A 20670-nucleotide genomic window follows, 5' to 3' on the forward strand; every position below is an offset into this window, starting at 1 on the left:
CAGCTGCAGATTCAAACTCACTCTGCGGAGTCATGGTCAGTGCTGATTTACCAACTACCCCTAGTGGTCACTGTGGTAAAAGCTGCTTCTTGGTATTCGATCTATTCTAGATCTGTGTCACTCGTGTACAGAATAAACAGATGAAGATGCTGCAATCATATCTGATCTCATGAGCCTCCTGTCTCGTTGATTAAATCAGATTTGAACTCCTGAACGTACAGTGACCGAACTGTTCACCTGACAGCAGTGGAATTAGGGAAAGTTGATTGTTTCTTCACCTTCATTTCTACGCACCCCAACACTCTTAAGTTGGGCCTGATGACAAAAATTGTAGCAAGATAAATAGCATGGTGGTGCACTGTTTGCTCACAGCAGGCAGGTTGTTGGTTCTCTCTCTGTGCAAGGTATTCCTGCTCTCCTGTGTCTGTGTGGGTTATTCTCCAGCCTCCTCCCACAGAAAGACATTTGCATACTTGTTCTATTGACACATACACGCCCATGATTCCACTCACACTAAAAGGAGAGTGTGCGTCAGCCTGGCGTTCCACGTAGTCCTACTTGATTCCCTTTAGGCTAATTGGAGATTATAATTGCCTGTTGGTTGTTTCTGAATGTCAAGCCCTGTGATACGCCGGCGACCTGTCCAGGGTGGACCCCACCTCTCGCCCAATGTCTGTTAGGAGTAACTCCAGCCTCGCCACGACCCTCACAGGACGAGTGGTAGAAACAGTGGATGGATATTTGTACAGTTAACCTAAATTAGTCACTGAACTACTGAACAGGTTGACCTGTCAGATAAGACCTGGGATCTAACCAGAACAAACATATGTGTCAGTCCTGGAACATAAATTCATAGAAACAGACAACATCTCTGGTGGATTCACTTCTTCTTCTGTGGTGAGAGATAATCAGGTTGGATTTCAGTCAGAGCTTCATACGAGGCCAGAAAATGGCTGACAAGCTGCTGTTTGTTGTTTCTCTCTCCCTGTCTCATTGTTTGGTCCCGCTGTGTGTGTGTGGGTGTGCATGTGTGTGTGTATATGTGTGTGTGTGTGTGTGTGTTCGCAGCCATCGGTCCATTCCAGGATTGAAATTAGTTCCAGCCCGTTCCCCTAATAGCTCCATAGATCATTGCTCTGTTCCATTTAGTAATCAGAGGACAGCTGTAGTCGCGTCCTCCACGCAAGAAATTACTCACTTTAATGAAGAAAGTGTAATTATATTTTCTCTGCTGAGGGAGAGAGAGGGAGAGAGAGGGAGAGAGAGAGAGAAAGGGAGAGAGCGACAGGGAGAGAGCGACAGGGAGAAAACAATTGGGGAAGCCTAAATGGAAGATTGAGGCTCAACAAACACACACACAGTGATTGACTGTTACAGTTAACTAGGTTGGACCAGTGTCAATCCAGATACAGATTTCTGTCTAGTATTGCTGCTTATTCTCATTTGTGTGCACCAGTGTAGTCCTCCAGGGATTCAGTCTGTCACGTCCATAAAGCAGCGCTCTGATAAAGCTGGAGCAGCACAGGCCAAGATATTCTGACTAAATGCTGCATCTACACCATGTCAGCAGAATGAGTAGAACAGGACTAACAATACAAAACACATACAATCAACGCACAACGGAAGAAGAACTGGTGTCTCAGCTTGCAGTGCAACAAAGCTTTCGCCAAGGCCGTTATGTTGACACCCCTGTTTGTGTGTTTGTTAGTTAGTTTGCTGGTTTGTCAACAGGATTAAGCAGCAACTACTGAACCATATTCCAAGAATGTTCAATAGTTCAGACTGATGTGTTGAAAAACACAACTTCACATCCACAGATCAGTTCTGTTTCCCGGTGGCAGAAGGAAAACCTGCAGGTGTTTTTTAATGCTGAACTGAAACTGACTCGGCTCGTGTGCAGTTCAACACTAAGCTCGACTGATGCTCTCAGTAACAGAGTCATGGTGTGTGCAGTCAGAGACACAGTTATATTTAACTCTGTTTGTGTATCACATCACTGCTCTGACTGTGATAATGAGATGTTTCTTCTTCAGCTGCTTTTACTTTCAGCTGCAAAATCAGCTGCTGATTGGACACAGAGAAGACTGGCATTGTTAGTGATACACACACACATACAGACACACAATCAAGGCTCAGCTGCTGCTCTGTATCCTGCTGGTTAATGTGTATTGATGAATCAGTCAGTGGCCTCTCTGGAGGTCATTGATCGTCCTTCTCATCATATTACAAAATCTGAGTGTATTTCGTGCTGAGAGGACTCTCAGCTTCACGAGACACAGTTGAAAACTTTATTGAAACAGGACCTGGGTCACAAAGAAACGCATTTAAACCTAAAAATAAACGGCTATTTTAAGGAAAATGCTAATGAACCTCAGCACGTTCTGTCAGCACTCAGGTGAGAAGCAGACGAGATGGTTTCTCTTTGTCTCTGTAGTGTTTTACTTTGGTGTCTTCATGGAAAGAGTCTCTTTAAATAAACCCCCAGGGCTTAGATTCTGATGAATAACAAATGGGTTTAAACAGCAACTGACTGTATCATCAGCTGATGATCAGATGTTCAGCTTTATGCAGATTTCAAACACAAACAGCTTGTGCTCTTTCTCTTACATCTGCTCTTCAGATGAGATCAACAGAAAACATGTGATCAGATCAAACTGATCTGTTTTATGTTTTATGATTTAGACATAACTGACTCTTTTCTTTAGCTATTTATTATTTGTATTTATCAGTAAAAAGTCTGTGTGAGGTTTATTTATCCAAGATATTTTCTGCAGACACACACACGCACGCACAAACACACACACACACAGACACACATACACACAGCATTGGTCCAAGTGTAGGTTCTGAGTTTTTCCTCGGCCTGATGCCGTGTCAGATCTTTCTGAGCTCTGTGGTGTGAGAAGTCAGTGACCAATCTGAGATTCAGCTCTCTGCGTGACCCGAGTCCTATTCACTGTAATGAACGCATGCACGCAGACACACACACTGACACACACACACACACACTAACACAAAGAGCCTCAGGTCATCCACGTCTGTGCCAGTCGAAGCAGAATGCTCTTCCGAGTGATAACCGAGACATGCAATGCTCTATACATCTTTATCAGGTTTTTCATCCTGTCACATCTTCCGTAATAAACTAAAAGTAGCTGGTATCTAAAGGCATCATGTTGCTTTAACTTCTTTGTCCCAACTTTAAAAAGATCTGAAATCCAAAAGAAGAAGACGCTCTTTTTGTTTCAGTGGCGTGACGAGTCTGAAGATTCATAAAACTCCTTCATTGCGTCATTCTGCTGCAGAGGATGTGAGTGTCTGTTTAATGGCCGGTTTATTTCCTGCAGACTCTGGTCTGTGGAGACTAAACATAGAACAGGATCTTTGTTAGCCTGTTAATTAATTTCTTCTGTTAAATTGGATTTTCTTGTGTATTTTCCTACACAACAAAACAATAAAAATCCTCCGGCATTATATTACGTTTAAATATGAAACTTAATCAAAAGTGAATCATGTCAGATGCTGTTATGGGCAGAGGATAAAGTGTCTTTATTTAGTCACTTAAATAGGTTGCATGTGCGTATATATTAAGAGGCTACTAAACACTTAATGCTGACAGCAAAAGGACGATGATGAAGCTACAAACTTGGAGAACTATGTATTTTATTTTTTATTATAAAGCGGAAATGGTGTTTGGCGATATCCTTGAAAATCCCTGATGCACTTCAGCACTGTTTACTCTGGCCCGTGGTGTATGCTATAGCCCCAGTTCGTGCCTCTCCTGTATTAATATCACATCGGAGTTACACGGCCGAGCATCTGGTTTTCTGAAAAATAAATGTCCAGTGATCTTTGAAAAACCCAGAAGGTCATTTAATAGCTCTTAGAGGTATTTCCAGAATCCTCAAAGACTTTTGGAACCATCTGGATGAGTAAACATTAAGCTGGCTCTCAGGCACATGTATGTATACGTGCCGTCACTATGTACTGTCACGTGATAGTAAGTCACGCATCTTCATGTGTTTATAAGCACGGTGAAAGAGCTTTTGTGGAGAAAGACCAAAGGAACAAAACTGGAAGCTGCTCCTGGTTATCATTAAGTTACATTGACATGCCATGCATTTATATTATTATTAAAAAAAAACTTCTGTAATTCTGTAGATGTAGATTTTCCGCTGCTCGCCAAATCATAGAAAGTTGCAGCAGAAGAAACGTGTGTGATAATAATTAAGATGCTTGTTAGCTTACAGGGTTTTCATAAAGGGGGGGGGGGGGGGGGGGGGGCAGCTGAGAGGACAGGTCTGTAGGTGTTACCGTGGCAACTGTGCACATGGTCATATGTCACACATTAATAAAAATATATTCAGACCTCAGATCCACTTCTTTTTATTCTGAGAGAAAACGGCAGAGAACACTTAGTGGAGGAAGTTGATATATTATGCTGTAAATATATATCTTCACATTTCTTTGTCACAAGGGTTTGATATGTTGGAGTTGAGCCGTTGCCTTTTTAATAAAATATATACTTGGCACTTTATCAATGTCCTGAAATGTTTTACTCGTATGAGTCATCATCCGCCTCGTCCATGTCATTTGAAGGCCAAGCTTTAAAAATAATAGAAGTACATGTCAAATAAATGTGTCTCAACGATGTTTCTTGTCATTTTAGAGTTCTTATCACACGGATGTTTGGTTTTTATCAGATATTTGATGTTAAAAATGGGCTGAAATGTCATGGACAGAATTCATATCCAGGATGGCAGAACAGTTTCAGTTACACTTTTTTGCTTCAAGCAGCTGAAACTGCAGCATGACCTGAGCTTCCCTTCTGTCTGTGGTACAGTCGGGGACAGTTGGTCCAGCCGGGGGACAGCAGTGAGAGAGTAAAGCACCGCGGGGGGGCAAAAGGAAAAATTGCAGACAAAGATGGAGCTGGTGTGTGACCTGCAGAGATGATGAATGAAACCGGTCTGTGTAGTGGACATTAAAAAGTCCAGACAATGAGAGCAGACATTAATACAAGCTGCCGTAGTTTAATCTGACAGAGCCAGAATGAATGAAAGTGAGAAACGATGAAGCTGCACGTTGGCTGATGAGGCTGTAAATTGGAAGAGACCTCTTCTTGGACCGATGAAGTCCATTTTCTGCAGGAAGTCGAAATCCATAAACAGCTGTGACAGGCGGGGGTGCGGGCGGCTCTGCTCGGCTCCGCGGGGATTCGGCGGAATGATGCCAGACACCAGATGAAACCCGCTGTCACTATCACGACAAAAAACAGACTCGTATCGATCAAGCAGCCGGCAAAGCTTTCAGCATCAGACACTGACTTCTAAATGATCAAACAAAACTTTGAACCGAACCACGGTGTGATGAAACATGGCTGATGAAGAATTTTGACAACCGGTTTATTTTTAAAATCTCTGTTTGTGCAGCAGCTCATCACGAAGCTGTTTCTTCTTCTTCTTCTTCTTCTTCTTCTTCTTCTTCTTCTCCAGCTCCGAACCACAGAGACGCTCAGGCAGACATGTTGGGAAGCTGTACACTCAGGAAATGAGCCGAGTTATGTTCCTGTGGTGGAATGTAATCTTCTAATATGTTAATTCAAGCTTTTAATTTAGGGTTAAATACTCAACTCCCCTGCATCTTATGTCACCGTGTCTCATTTCTTCTTCTTCGGCCTCATCTCATCACTTTTCTCACAACACCATACCTCATTGCACATCTCTAGATCTCTTCTCATGTCACCTCCTCTCACTTTATCCTGCCTCATCTCACCTTGTCTTATCTCCTCTCACCCATGACTGGAGCGTCTTCTGTGGAGCCCCAGGGGGAAATACTCCTTGTCCCCATTAACCCTCACTGTACGTGTCAGTTTGAGGGACACAGTAACCAGCAGAGCTCCAGAGCTGAAACCACGAGCTGATTGAGAGAAAATGAAACGTCTGCTTTTGATAATTGACCGATTATTATTATTATTCTCACTCCAAGCTGAGAAACAACCTGGAAACCTGGTCTTAGTTTTATTTTTACTCTTACTCTTCTAATTAGTAGAATTGTCTGCTAATCTGCTTCCTGTTTATGCCGCCACACACCAGTGAGGCAGCTTTGACCCAGTGGGTAGAATGGGTCACCCACTAAGTTCGGTGGTTCGATCCCTGGCTTCCTCATTCCTCGGGCAAGATACTAAATCCCATATTGCCTCTGATGACGATGTGTGATGGACAAAGTTTTAATGTATAGATTGCACTGTATGGATGAATGATTACATGACTTGGTGAATGGGACTTGTACTGTAAAGTGCTCTGTGTGGTCTTTAAGATATACACAATATAAATGCAATTCATCCACCATTTAGACCTGTGACCATCTCATGACTCATCTCATTTCTCTTGCGTCCTGTAATCTCACGTTGCCTAATCTTATTTCACCTCATCTCAATCTCATTTTAAACCTCCAAACTCATCTCACTCCCCCTCACGCTTCTTCCTCTGCTCTCATCGTTTCCTCTTCCTTCACTTCAGCCGGCCTCCTCTCATCTCTCATCCCCTCATCTGCATAATATCATCCCTCATCTCAGTCAGGCTAACGTTTAAATCGCTGAATAATTCTGCCGTGGAAGCCACCAAGTTACAGTCATGTGACATTAATGGAGAGGAATTTAGTAGATCTGTGTGCATCTGAAAGTAGATGAATCCTCAAAATGGTCAGAAAATACAGTGTAATGTGCCAAGACAAGAGACGGATGGAAAGAGGTCCCGATAAAGAGCAGGGGGAGTGGATCTCTCCATTCAGCCTGTCTGCAGAGAATAGTCAGAGATTGAATAAGAGGCCATTATTAAAACATATACAGACAGAAACGTGCCTGAGCGCTTGTTGGTGCCGACTCACAGAGTCGTCCTCCCTGAGAGATCCTGGCAGTGCGAGGGTGTTGAAATTCAGAGCACGTTGCACTGCACATCTCCCAACTCCACCAAGAGTCCACAGCTGCCATGTTTCTGCCCACTCAGCCGCGCAGAGCAACTCACAGATTCTCAGGTTTTCACTGGAAAAACACCAAATTACCGAGAAACATCAGGGACGAGGCCGAGCGCTTCAAACCTAACTTCATTCAGACTCGTCTCCGTGCAGCTGCAAATAAACTTCTAGTTTAGTGGAGTTAAAGTTAAGGATTCCTGCTCATTTCACCTCATTAGTGGATATGGCACAATAAATAAGCTGGAGATGGTGTCCTAATAAAAAGATGTAGATGCTCCACCCTAAATTTAAACATCAGATTTGAATGAGAACTCTTTCTAGTTGTATTATCTTTATATGGAGATTGAATGAAGGGTTGGAAATGAGTCACTGCTGGAAAGAGACAGTCACAGCTCTGGAATCAGAATCTCATAGATATCGTTTGGTCCTCGACAAACAGAGAATTGTGAGAGATCTTTCAGGACAGGAAACATCAGGCATTTTTTGTTAATGAACCAAATGAATCGGTTCGTTGTAGCCGTCTTGTGACTGATATCTGACGAGGCCTGGAGGCGAGGATGATGCTAAACTTCAGAGCACAGTTTTATTTATTCAAACCTTATCTTAATCCACTTTTATTGATTTTGATTGATTATTGGTTTTCAGAATGTAGGGGCTGCAGCTAATAATTATTTCTACCTTTTGATTGATCTATTTAAAAACTACTTTTGTGTTGATTCTTCATTAGCTCCGTGTGAAGCAGCTGATTCAGGCCGGGTGTCTCCGATTAGGTGGTGTTTTACTGACACGGAGCAGTTTGGCTCTGGTGGAGCAGCAGATTGTTTGTACAGCAGGGGTGGGTTCAGATCAGCTCGGGCTGCCATGATTACAACAGACACAAACACACACTTGTTGTCCCCAACATAGGGCGGGGACACACGCTAGGGGCCACGGGTTAAACCTGAAGGGTTCCGAGATGATTCACAGGAATCCAGAGAAAACATTCCTCTGGTATCTTAAGTTAAATCTTATTCTTCAGGCTTTTCTCTAGTATTTAATTTATTATCCTGTGGATTATCATTTGCACTCGGCAGCCTATAAAAGTTATTACAAATAAAATGTTTTCTCATTGGTTAAGCTGATTTGCAAACAGACAAATGGAGGAGGGGTCAGAAGTCAAAAATGTTTGGAAACTATCTCTAGATACAACAAATGGGCATTAGAAAACCAGGCAACTTTTTATTTATTTATATGTTTAAAATCAGATTGGAGGGCAGCAGGATGCAGTGGTTAGCTTCAGAGAAAACAGTTTCCGGTTTGAATCCCAGTTTTTTTTTAACAAACCAAATCTCTGGACACAAAGCAGGAAATGATAAAATAGACAAATGCTTAATTTTTCCGGGCAGGACAAACCCGTTGTGGGGATTCACAAAATAAAACAGTATATGGAAAAAGCTTGTTCTCTCCCTGCAACCAAAGTAGGTCATGTTGCTAAACTACAGCTCGTAAAAGTTGTTATCACTGGGGTGCATCTTCTGTCCTCACTATGTTTGTAGTTCACATGAGAACATACACGCTCATAAAAGTATCATCAGTTAAAGATCGGCTGTAAATCCCTAATGATCTTAAGTAGCCCAGTTCTTTGTTTGTTCCACTTCTGGTTTTAACTCTTGCTTTTGATGGTTATTGTAAAAACCATGGGACCTGATCAGTTCACACAAACGCCTCAAAGTTGGAAACACATGTTTGAGGAGGTTAAAAAAAGACAATCTTTGGTGCAGAGTTACATTCAACGAGCTGAAATGTTAAGTATTTTACTTTTGTTTAATTTACCAACCCCCCTGGTGAGTTCCTTCTTCTTGACAGGTTTTCTGCAGTGATGTGAACATGAACCTGGTTGTGTGTCTGCAGGTCTGTCTGGTAACCCCGTGGATCTGGAGAAACGTCACACGTCGTTTGGCAAAAATTTCATCCCCCCCAAGAAGGCCAAGTCGTTTCTGGCGCTGGTGTGGGAGGCTCTGCAAGACGTCACGCTTATCATCCTGGAAATCGCTGCCATCATCTCACTTGGCCTGTCCTTCTACCATCCACCAGGGGGCGACAATGAAGGTCAGTGCGGTTAAGCTTCTCTCTGAAACATTTAATCAAAGACAGGGCTGTAGATATCCTTTGGGACCCTTTACTAAAAATCCCTCCTGTTGAACATGTCATGAACCCTCGACAGCATGCGGCCAGGTAGCAGGAGGCGTGGAGGACGAGGGCGAGTCCCAGGCCGGCTGGATCGAAGGTGCTGCCATCCTGTTCTCGGTCATCATCGTGGTGCTGGTGACGGCCTTCAACGACTGGTCCAAGGAGAAGCAGTTCCGCGGGCTGCAGAGTCGCATCGAGCAGGAACAAAAGTTCACGGTCATCCGCAAAGGCCAGGTCATCCAGATCCCCGTGGCCGAACTGGTGGTGGGAGACATCGCTCAGATCAAATACGGTACGAGGACGCACACGTCACACTGAACATCAAACCTGTGACATCAATTATAGCCTCTTTGGACACAAACTCTATTCACCTCATTTGGCGTTCCAGTTAATCCCAAATGTGTTGAATGGGGTTGAGGGGTCAGGGTTCAAATTCGTGAAAAAGATCCTTATATGCTGTCACATTAAGGTTCTAGAAAAAAAAAACTGAAACACACCCAGGCGACAAACACTACACTAAAGAAACTACACAGCATTTTCCAGTTGACCATATAACGTGAAGCTGATCAAGATCTTCAAGAACATGAAAGTGATTCACTTCACGTTTCAGGGATGATGTGTGTGAGACCCTCTGACCTCTAACCTCTGAACTTGCAGGTGACCTTCTGCCTGCTGATGGGATCCTGATCCAAGGAAATGACTTGAAGATTGACGAAAGCTCTCTGACCGGAGAATCCGACCAGGTCCGCAAATCTCTGGAGAAGGACCCCATGCTGCTGTCCGGTGAGTGCCTGTTCACAGTTCCATGACAAGTGAGGAAAGTCGATGATCAAAAGTACGAGCTGACCTACTGACCTCAAAGCTTTTCAAAGTTATTAGGCTCAGAGTTAAATATAGAAAGCTTCCTGGTTCAAACTTTAATAAACAGAACGTTTAAATTACGATCACACCAACAAACTTCTTATTTAACTTAAAACCCGGTGTCTGTTGTGACTTGTAGTTTTTTTTCTATCTTTCCTCAGGAACCCACGTGATGGAAGGATCCGGCAGGATGGTGGTGTCAGCCGTCGGCCTCAACTCTCAAACCGGCATCATCTTTACTCTCCTGGGAGCCAGCGAGCACGACGAAGTGAAGAAGGTCAAGAAAAGTAAGACATGAGGCGAAACCTGTGACAACACCTCTGAGAGGAAAACACAACTTCTGTTGAAGAGTCAAAGGTCGTTCGATGACAGTAATCGTGTGAAGTGTTTAGAGGGAAGTTTGACAAGAAAGACGATCTGTGACGGTCTCTGAATATTTCGACTCTACTGTTTGAACGGTGCAGATCGGAGATATTTGCACATTCTTATCAGGTGTTGTTGTTTTTTGAAGTTTCTCGTGTCACACTCGCTGGCTCTGTCAGCAGGTAGACTTCATCCAGTCTGGGCTGACAACAGCAGAGCTGTGTGAAGGGTCTAACTGTAGCGTTACTGAACTCTATTCAGCTTCAATCGGAACATGAGAGAAATGTTAGTGAATAAATGAGACCACGGATGAGGGGACCTGTGGTGAGGATGTTGCTTCACACTGTGATCTGTGAGCTGAACAACAACTAAACACAACGGATGTGGGATTAGAACATGGCTGAAAAGGGATGTGATGTGTTCACCGGCAACAAGTTCACAAGTGGACTTCACCAACACACTTTAGCAACCATATCAAGGCATGGCAGATCTGTCAGCTGTCAAGCTGTGTCTGAGAGAGATTCAATCATGCATTTGTTTTTGTTATACTGAACTGTGTAGATAGTATATGAACTCATCTTTGACATTAATCATCAGCTTTCAAAGATTTAATAAATCTGTCCCAGCCTACAGAGCATTTTTAAGAATAGGTTGAGGAGAGATAGATATAGATATATGGATAAATGAATAGATAGACTGATATATGGATGGATACGATTTTTCTTTCTGAAATAATCGTTTCAAAAACTATCCATGGATCTTGATGGTAAATCTCCCATCTTTACCTGAATAAGAGTTGGGGCCCAGGTCCACACACAGGAATGCAGATGGATTTTCACCAAAGTTTAACAGGCGAAGCCACGCTGCAGATTCGCTTCACCAAGCAAATGCTTTATTCGCCTCCTCACTTGCACAAATTGAAAGTGAATGGGATGCGAAGGTTCTCCAGTGCCACTGGTGTGTGTTGGTTAACGAGGCCTCTGAAGCTTGACAGGTGGCAGTTGCCATCTTTTGAAATGTGTACACTTGCCGATGAAGGCATCATATTTCCCTCAGCCCACAGTTTGAACATTTTCCACGCAGACCTTAAACAAATGAATACTACATCCTGGTCTCCTTTATTCGTGGTAGTTTCTGGCCATTACCCTGAGTTTCTGATTTGACACGGATGTAATGTTGGTTAAAATGTGAAACGCAACCTTCCCCCTGTTAACAAAACGGCTGGTTTTTAAGTGGAACCCTCCAAAAGCCAGAGTGCAGATGATGCTCGTACTGTCACAGAGCAGTTTGGTGTAAACCAACAGGCTTCTGCAGTCGGTCTCTATTGCTTTTGATTTGCTTGTGATCACGCTAACCCCCTTTTACTCATGTCTTTTTTCTTTAGTTTGTTTTTTGTCTGATCATTTGTTTTATTTGCTGAAGTTTTGAGTTTGTCAGGCATTCATTGTGAACTGGCTGAATGTACCAGCTCAGTGGAGAGAGACGCTCACGTTGACGTTTCGGCCTCAGGTCACTGATTTAAAAAAACAAATCAAAACAAATCCTCTTTAGGAAAACCACAAGGTACAAAGATTTCACACTCATCTGAAATTAAGACTGTATTTAGATTAGCATCTCCCACACTGTACTGTTTCACTTCATTCCTCATTGACATAATACATTCCCTAGTCTCATTGTCGTAGCCTAATGTAGAACTAATCTAAACCATAAATCAAATATCAAACCTGAAACATCAGAAGTAACATTTGGACAAAATGGCCCCAAAACACTTTCCAACATTGTCTTCATTTTCCAAAACCGGCCTCATTTCCCAGAAGTGTCCACACCCTCTGAATCTGACACTTTAACAGGGTCTCACAAAATACAAGTGCACACACACACACACACACACACACATTCACACAGGCTCCGTTGTGTGTCTCTTGTGTGACAGCAGATTCTATAGTCACACTTCGGCACTCACACACCCATGCATTCATTCATTTCCAGTCACACCCACTGGTTATCTGGCTTCACTCGATATGTGCAAACACACGCACGCACACACACACTTGCAGCAGTTCAGTCTCAGTAATCACTTCCAACACACCGGCTGAATAATAAAGAGCTGTGCGTGTGTGTGTGTGTGTGTTGGATTTGACCTTGCCGATCCACCTTTCACAAATAAAGCAGTGCACTATAGAGCAGCAGGAAGTTAATGTCCTCATGAAGAAACACTTCAACACACACACACACACACACACACAGTCACATGTTTGATCAATATTAGATTGCAAGGCGTTACCTACAGCTGACAAAGATCAATAACAGATGTTCAGATCCACATCAAAATATGTAAAAATGACATAATGTCCACATCTGTGCAGAGGAGAAAAATATCAGTATCCATCGGTCACTGTGGAAAAACACAAGTGAAAACCAAACAGAAACACGAGGTAATTATTAATAGAACATTCGACTGATGTGTACTTTTGGAGGATACCACCAATATTAAGAGTAAAAAAGGTCTGATATCTATATAATGGCCAATTTATCTATTTGAAAATGGCATCTAGGCTTAAGTTAACCATAAATGTTTATTATAAATAACTATGAATAAAAAGAAAACACACAAACAACCAGACATAAAACATAATTTTTTATAAATAAACTGCCAAAATAAATGCAAACCTTTTTGAATTCTGTAAAATAAAATATTTCAATTTCGGCAAACATAACAGCATATTATTACCAATTATTAACCAATATTTAAATTGGGCTCTAATTTATATCATTATATAAACATATATAATAAAGTATATATTCACATTATTGTCACATTCTATTGATATGTGTGATGTACTGATCCCTTGATTAGTTCGGCCGTCAAAATGGCGGCCGTTGGTTCTCCACAGCAGGAGTCATGTGTCTCTCTCCTCTGATTGGTCCATTCCTGCCCACAACACACACACACACAACACACACACACACACACACACACCTGTGGGTTTCTATCAGTTTGAACCTTTGTGTTTTCCCTCAGTTTGATTTGATCTTATTTTTCCTTTGAACCATCTTATCAGCATTCCGCCCTCTCTCTCTGTCCGAACAGGTAAAAAACAAGGACCCCCCGAAAATCGCAACAAAGGTAACCCCTCCATTCATCCATCTGTCCCTCTCTGTCCCTCCGTCCTCCCTGTTACTCACCCTCCTCCTCACCCTCCACCCAGCGGCAGGAGGGGAGTGTCTCGTCCATCTCTTTCTCTCTCTCTCTCTCTCTCTTTCTCTCTCTCTGCTGTAAAAAGGGGGACGTTCTCTCGCCTTGCTTTACCTGTCAAAGGGTGCAACTCTCAACCGTCAAGTCTTTGACGGCCAATCACATCGTCCGCAATCATCATGGATGACTGGACTTATATTTCTGACTCGGTTCTAAATGCAGGATGAGACAATTTGAACATAGGAGATTTTTTTTTTTTTTTGCAAGAACATGAATTATAATTTGTAGGGGTTGATCAATCAATGAATGATTTGCTTTTAGAGAACAAACGCATATGTTGTTGTATCACATTAATGTGTAATAACCTCCTGCACTCTGTTTTACTCATTAGCTCTCTAAGCTAATTAGATGAGCTGATGGTGACGAGCACACAACCTAGGCACTGAAATCATTGATGAATCATAAGGGTCTTTATCTTATTTCTGTTTTATAGAGTTAATAATTATTCAAAAAATAAAATCACAGACTAATCACAATTAATTTATCATAAATCAGGGAATGAAAACAATCATTGGTGAGTCAGATAGCTGCAGGATGTTTAGAGTTAAATACGTGGAGAAGCTAGATAACTAGTTTCACCAGTTGCTTGTTATCTGGATCAGGTTGGCTACTTAGATGAGACGTAAACGTGAGCTAATGAGTAAAACCCAGTGTCGAGAGGTTTAATGTCCATGTTTCTGCTATAATTTATTTAGTGCTTATAGTTTCTCTACAAAGAGTTACCTGTTTGTTGTTTGTTCTCTGTCCTCAAAATGTCAGATTTCACAGTAAGAACTGAGACACGAATACAAGTCCATCAGTGCTGGGTCACTCCACGCACTGGTCTGACCTCTGAGGTGTCCCTGTGTTGACATCGAGCGCTCATTTTAGTGCCTTTTAAATATTAACCATCTGATGGATATGCGTTTGTCTGTGTGTGTGTGTGTGGATGATATCATTGCTCCAACCTCCAAACTTGACCAGCCAACCGTCCTCAATGTCCTATGTGATCCAACACATGTCCAACGTCCTTTTCCAAGCTGTCTCAAGTCAGCACACACATGCATACACAAACACACAGAGTTCCCCTCCTCCCAACCTCCCATGGTTTGAGCATCTGCTGTACACATACACACACACACACACACACACTCTCAATGCTCTTGGACGGTCATCACAGTTTTGCACACAGAAATAATGCACAGATGGAGCTGCAGTCACAGATGACCTCCACTAAAACACATCACGAACTAGACACCCTCAGTCACATCCTCACCAACTCTGCAGCTCCCATGAGACTGTGAGCCTCTTCTAGCTCGTAGCTGTGGTTTTCTGACAGATCACCTGTTTGCAGCTGTCTCCACACGACTCCTAGGGAATTAAGGACCTTTGTCATAACTAAATGTGGAAGTAGGCAATTTTTTTAACTTGTTAGAGCTGTTGGAGGAGTTATTTTGCACCTAGTGGTCTAAAAATCAAGTTACACACCTTTAAAGTCCCTTAGTTGGCGTTAAACATACTTTAATATATTTATTTTGCCCTCAAAACTGTTACTAAATTTAACACTTCCCACTAGAAACCATGTTTCTGGTAGGTTTGGATTTGATTTGAAACAGGCTAAGTGTTATGATTGACAGGTGAGACTGACTCATGATTGGTCGAATGCATGTCATTAGGACTTTCATCCTGTGTCTCCACTCGACTGTTGCTACTGCGCAGGTGGTGGCTCCAACCTACAGGGAAAAGAAAAAGATGGAGGCGTCTGCATCAGATATCTGAGCTCAGCTGTTGGGATTCTATCATCCGCTGAATTAATTGGGAGCAGAGTAGAACAGAGGCCTCTCACTCCATCTTTTCAACATTTAAACTTTACATTCACTGATCAATCCACTTACTTTTACTAAAGACGTCCTGCAGGTGTCTCAATAAAACCACATTTGTCCTTTTCAAGTCATTTTATTTGGTCACATGATAAGTTTTTCCCACCACATTTGTTCAATTCACATTTATTCTGCTCTAATGACTTTCTGTTGACACCAGTGAGGAAAACCAGCCGATCTGTGCAGTGCCGTGATGTTTTTGGCTGTTTTCCAGGCTCTGAGTGTGTGTGGGAGTTGCACCCTTGCAGTATTAGTGGGCTGTGGGCTGTCGTCTGTTTATGTATCCTCGGTTTCTTTTATTTCTTCCTCTTTTATGTTTGGCCTTTGATTCCTCTCATTTCTCTCACTGTTGCCTCTTTGCAGGGTGTTGCTCAGGACTTCATGTTGTCTTGTAATCACTGTTTGACTCTCTCCCTCCTTCTCTGTTCCTCTTCTGTCTTGCTGAAGTCTCCTGCAGCCTCCACAGCTCTGCAGCCTCCACTACCTCCTCTTGTCTCTCTCTGTTGTGGTTCTGCATCGCTGTGGTCTTTCTTTTCTTTTCTGCTTTACTTTGTTGAGGTGATCCTTTGAGTTTGTCCTCTGTTCGTTGACTTGCTTTCTTTATTTTGATTGTCAGACACCCTCTTCCCTCTGCCCGCCATGCGTTCTCCCATGGTTCAGTGCTGCGCCTGTTTACAGTTCTGTGGTTGGTCAGTGGGTCTCAGTCCTGTTCATGTACAGCTGTGTCAGTTAGTTCTATGTTGTGGCTTGTCTTCAGACTAGACCATGTGCATAAAGCTCCACAGCTTCCTGGTTTGACACGACTCAGCCCCACATTCAGAATGTCTAAATGTCACGTTGAGGTGGTAATGTTCAGAAACTCATTTGGGGAGCTAATTTTCATTCTGAGGAAGGAGTGGTTTGGGATTAAAGTGTCTTAAAAAAAAAACATGGCTGCAAATCAAAAGATGCACTCTCTGATTTTGTGCCACCGTCATGAAGGTCCCCGAGCTCACTGTGGATGTTTTCTACAAAATACCAAGAATGAGCCAGGAGGAAATGTCTTCACTTTTTATTTGACAGACACTGAGCCTCGTGCAAGAATGTTTTCATTTTCTCAGATCTCATTCCATCAACTTTGCTTGTACAAGTTTACAGACTTGTGTTAAACTGCTCATCGTCTTCTCATTCTGTTGCATCTGTGGAGACACAAAAAGTCCCAAGAGTAAATAACTTAATACTGCAAAAATCAGCTTAGAACACAAACGCACAAATTGAGCTGTAGTGTGAACACTGAGACGAGTTTTATTGTGGACGTCATTGAGCCAAGTGAAGCACGGCGGCTTTGACATGAAGTTCAACATTCTCTCTCTCATACAGACTAATACGGGAGGTGGGGAAGTCGCAGAGAATGAACAACATCGTTCCATTACATTAACATGATGTCACACATCAAGACAGGGAGCCAGAGTGGGAACTGTTTTAAGTTGCATTGTCAATACCCACTGATCCCTGAAACATCTTTAAATGTGATTTATGATGCTTGTTCTAATACTAACTTATGTTAACCCTCTACCTCCCCAGTAAATAGACAAGTCCACACTGAATTACTTCACAATGCAATCAAGCAACAATCTCCAGTATGATTAGAACAAGTAGGTTTTTATGCTCTCTAATTACAATGCATCAGCTTTATTACAATAGTCTCATTTAAAACAGGGACATGTTTCCATTTCTCCATCAGCTCATTTAAACTCCAATTAAACAGTAATAACATTTTCAGTAACACGGAAAACTTTTCCACATTAACGATGTAAAATGCAGACGTATCTTCCACATTTGTTAAAAACAATGGTATGATGATAAAGTATGATATCATGAATATAAGCACTTAAAAAATAAACTTTATTATACAGAACTTTTTTAAACGAGTGCTTTACAAGACAAAAGCAATTAAAAAGTTTAAAAGTCAAGCAATAATCAAACGAGGCCAAATAAATGCCAAATAAATAAAAATGGAAAAATGTTATATAAACAATCAAATACAATTATAGTTAAAAGAAATGCTTGTGTTTCAAAATAGATGTTGAAAATAACTTACAGAAAACTCTTCTACCACCGTAACTCTCATTGCATCCACACAATCAGCCTGTATTATGATTTTCTTACAGACTATTTGTTATGAGGGTTTTTCCCCCGTGGAGAAATACAAACCATCTCTACACGATTAGTCGTGTTTAACTAAATCAGTCTCCTTCAAATCACTTCTGTTTGTGTGACAGCTTCTTACACGAGGCTCGACCAGTGTTGTTTTAATAGATTTGAACTTTCAGCTGCAGAGACGTCCCAGAAGAGGACTGAATGTAATGTTCTGCTCTACTCTCCCAAACGCTGCAGATTACAACCCTCAGTTTTATTAATATTGACTTGTTTTGCTTTCGGACGCCTCCAGTGAAAGTTTCTCCGGCGGAAAACCGGACTAGATTTGATCGAATCAGTCGTCTTCACTGACCCACAAGGCTTCATTATCTGACACCTAGTGGATCATAGAAATAGGACAAAAGGAACAAGTTTTCCCACATTCATGTTCCCCCATTGATTTTGAATTTAATTTGAATGTTTTTAAATCGCCTGGTTTGATTTTTGGAGAACCTGGGCGCTCTTTGTTACTGGTCATCCAGGAATCTAAACCTGCTTTATGTCCATGATCTGTTGGTATTGTTGGTTCCAGAAGTGATGTGGATATGGTTACCAGCACAGTTAGCTGATAGATGGCGTTTTAGTATTTGTGTGTATAAATATATTCAATGGCCCAATCATACATTTCCAATATTTAACGATTTAATTGAACAATCAGAAGACAAAATCCAGATCCCAGCTTCACTCAGCGTTGTCGGCTCAGTTGTTCACGAGGACAAACCGCACATCAAGCCTCAGTGTGTCGGACCAGGTGTAGATCGGTTCTGTTTCCATCCATCACCTGCTTACATTTCTTTTCTGTATGCAAATATGACAAACAGCGCTGCACGGGCGTAGTGCAGCTGAATGCAGTGTAAGCTCTTCAGCAGACATCAAACATAACCCCCCCCCCAAAAAAAGCTGCGTGTACAGTACTACAGTCCAAACAGGATCACAGCGGATGAAGTGAAATGTAAATACACTGTTTGTTCATGCAAATGATGAGCGGAGCTGCCGAGCCGACGCCATGTCAGACTTCAGAGCCTCGCTCCAAACGCTGAGCTCTGATGTGTGTGTGTGTGTGTGTGTGTGTGTGTGTGTGTGTGTGTGTGTGTGTGTGTGTGTGTGTGTGTGTGTGTGTGTGTGTGTGTGTGTGTGTGTGTGTGTGTGTGTGTGTGTGTGTGTGTGTGTGTGTGTGTGTGTGTGTGTGTGTGTGTGTGTGTGTGTGATTGACAGCCCCCTGTTAAATCCTCTCTGTTGTATCTGCTGTCCTCTGTTCTGTCTGCTGCTCTTCATTATGACCTGCTGCTCCCAACTTGTCTGTGACTCTCTCTGAAAGCTACCTGGACCTTCCTCATGAATGTTCTGTGATCATAAAAATGACGACATGCTAGCTACTCTCTGCATTCAGCCAAAGGGTCACCGTGTTAATGAGAAAGAGTCGGGGGTCTCCTCTGATCTCAGAAAAACTCGTCCGGTCGTTTTCCGACCTTCCGTCCGACTGAATCCGTAACGTTTTCTCTGCCTCTCTACCCTTTACCCCCACACCACTCCTGAACCCTCCTCCCTTCTTATTTTTGTTTTACAATTTATTCTTTTATTGATTTAATTCATTCACCTGTCAAACCGTCCTGCCTCATCTCATGCTCCCGATTTCTCTCCTCCATCTTCATTCCTAAAAAAAAATACAACCCTCCCCCTTTTTTTCACCATCCATTCTCTTCATCCCATCCATCACTCTGTCCCATAACTCCCTCTCTCATCTCTCTCTTTAACCAACCTTTCCCCTTCCTCATTTACCTCTTACAACCTGCTCCCTCCTCCTCCTCCTCCTCCTTTGACCCCTCAACCACCACCTTATCCCCTCCACACCCCTCCTCCTCCTTCAGCCAAGACGCAGGATGGCATCGCCCTGGAGATCCAGCCACTGAAGAGCGAGGAGGCCGCCGAGTCGGAGGAGAAGGAGGAGAAAGAGGAGGTCAAACCTGTGAAGAAGGTCAACGTGACCAAGAAGGAGAAGTCGGTGCTGCAGGGAAAACTGACCAAACTGGCCGTACAGATCGGGAAGGCTGGTGAGGAGCAAACAGACACACGCACATGCAGAGTACTGACATAAAGGATAAACATGTTTCATATGGACTCTGTGTCCAAGAGAAAACTTGAGAGGAACTTTGAACTAGTTCTAAAGACTCTGATAAACAATAAGTATACATATCAATAAGACAAGATACTAACATCTCAAAGATCAAATACACAATCTGAGCCTGGTCACTGTGAAATCTAAAAATGAGGCCTGATCATGATCTTGCAGAGTCATTGGACACGCCCTCATTGATCTGCTTTATACTGAGCCTTTTTCCCCCTCGATGATGTGACATACTATAATATAATCACTCTCACAGCAGCCTCTGATGTCTACATCTTTGTCGTGGCTTGTTGAGACAGTTTTTGTGCCATTTCCATAAATGTGGGCCTGTTCCTTTAAAAGCACCCAGAGTGCTCAGGAGGGGCCGAGGGTCAGAACACACTCACTTTTATTGGATGGATGTTTTATTGGCTCATCCCGGAATTGAAGGTATTTCCTGTGTTGTTTCAATTGACCTTAATACACTGAGGGGCTCTCAGGACGCTGTGGGGGGGGGGGGCACAGTCATGGACCAGCTTCAGTAATAAACTGCCCCTCATTACGGGACAGAAATAGAATTTGGGCCAAAACACTTTGAGGGGGTGAGTGACAGGAGACATGACGCAGAAAAACATTTATTTTCTGTGTGATTTGATGAAATATGATCAAATAACACTCAATTAGCTCTAAGTTTCATTAGCCTGATATATTCTAATGTTGAATTCACAAATCAATCAAGTGAAATGTTGAAGGATAAATTCTGCCAAGAGCATGAAAGTTTTACCTTTTCAACAATTTAATAACTTGTAGTAGAAACGGACAGAAATCAGAGTGGAAGGATTTTAGTTGTTTACGTTGTGAGAACATAGTGTTTTGCAGCATTTTGGGAATGATTATTAATGGATTTT

At 42.4% G+C, this 20670-nt stretch overlaps 1 protein-coding gene across 9 annotated transcripts in view; it reads left to right on the forward strand.

The window, feature by feature from the left end:
* LOC128447914 (plasma membrane calcium-transporting ATPase 1) overlaps positions 1–20670 on the forward strand; it is a 70504-nt gene that overhangs the window by 30343 nt on the left and 19491 nt on the right. For all 9 annotated transcript variants that reach the window (XM_053430340.1, XM_053430358.1, XM_053430393.1 and 6 more), the window contains 6 exons: positions 8863–9060; positions 9176–9433; positions 9799–9924; positions 10164–10289; positions 13457–13492; positions 19527–19709. In XM_053430340.1, the coding sequence (XP_053286315.1) occupies positions 8863–9060; positions 9176–9433; positions 9799–9924; positions 10164–10289; positions 13457–13492; positions 19527–19709 (927 nt within the window). The remainder of the gene's footprint in view (positions 1–8862; positions 9061–9175; positions 9434–9798; positions 9925–10163; positions 10290–13456; positions 13493–19526; positions 19710–20670) is intronic.

This window comes from Pleuronectes platessa, chromosome 2, assembly GCF_947347685.1.
Source record: "Pleuronectes platessa chromosome 2, fPlePla1.1, whole genome shotgun sequence".
NCBI classification, from domain to species: Eukaryota; Metazoa; Chordata; class Actinopteri; order Pleuronectiformes; family Pleuronectidae; genus Pleuronectes; species Pleuronectes platessa.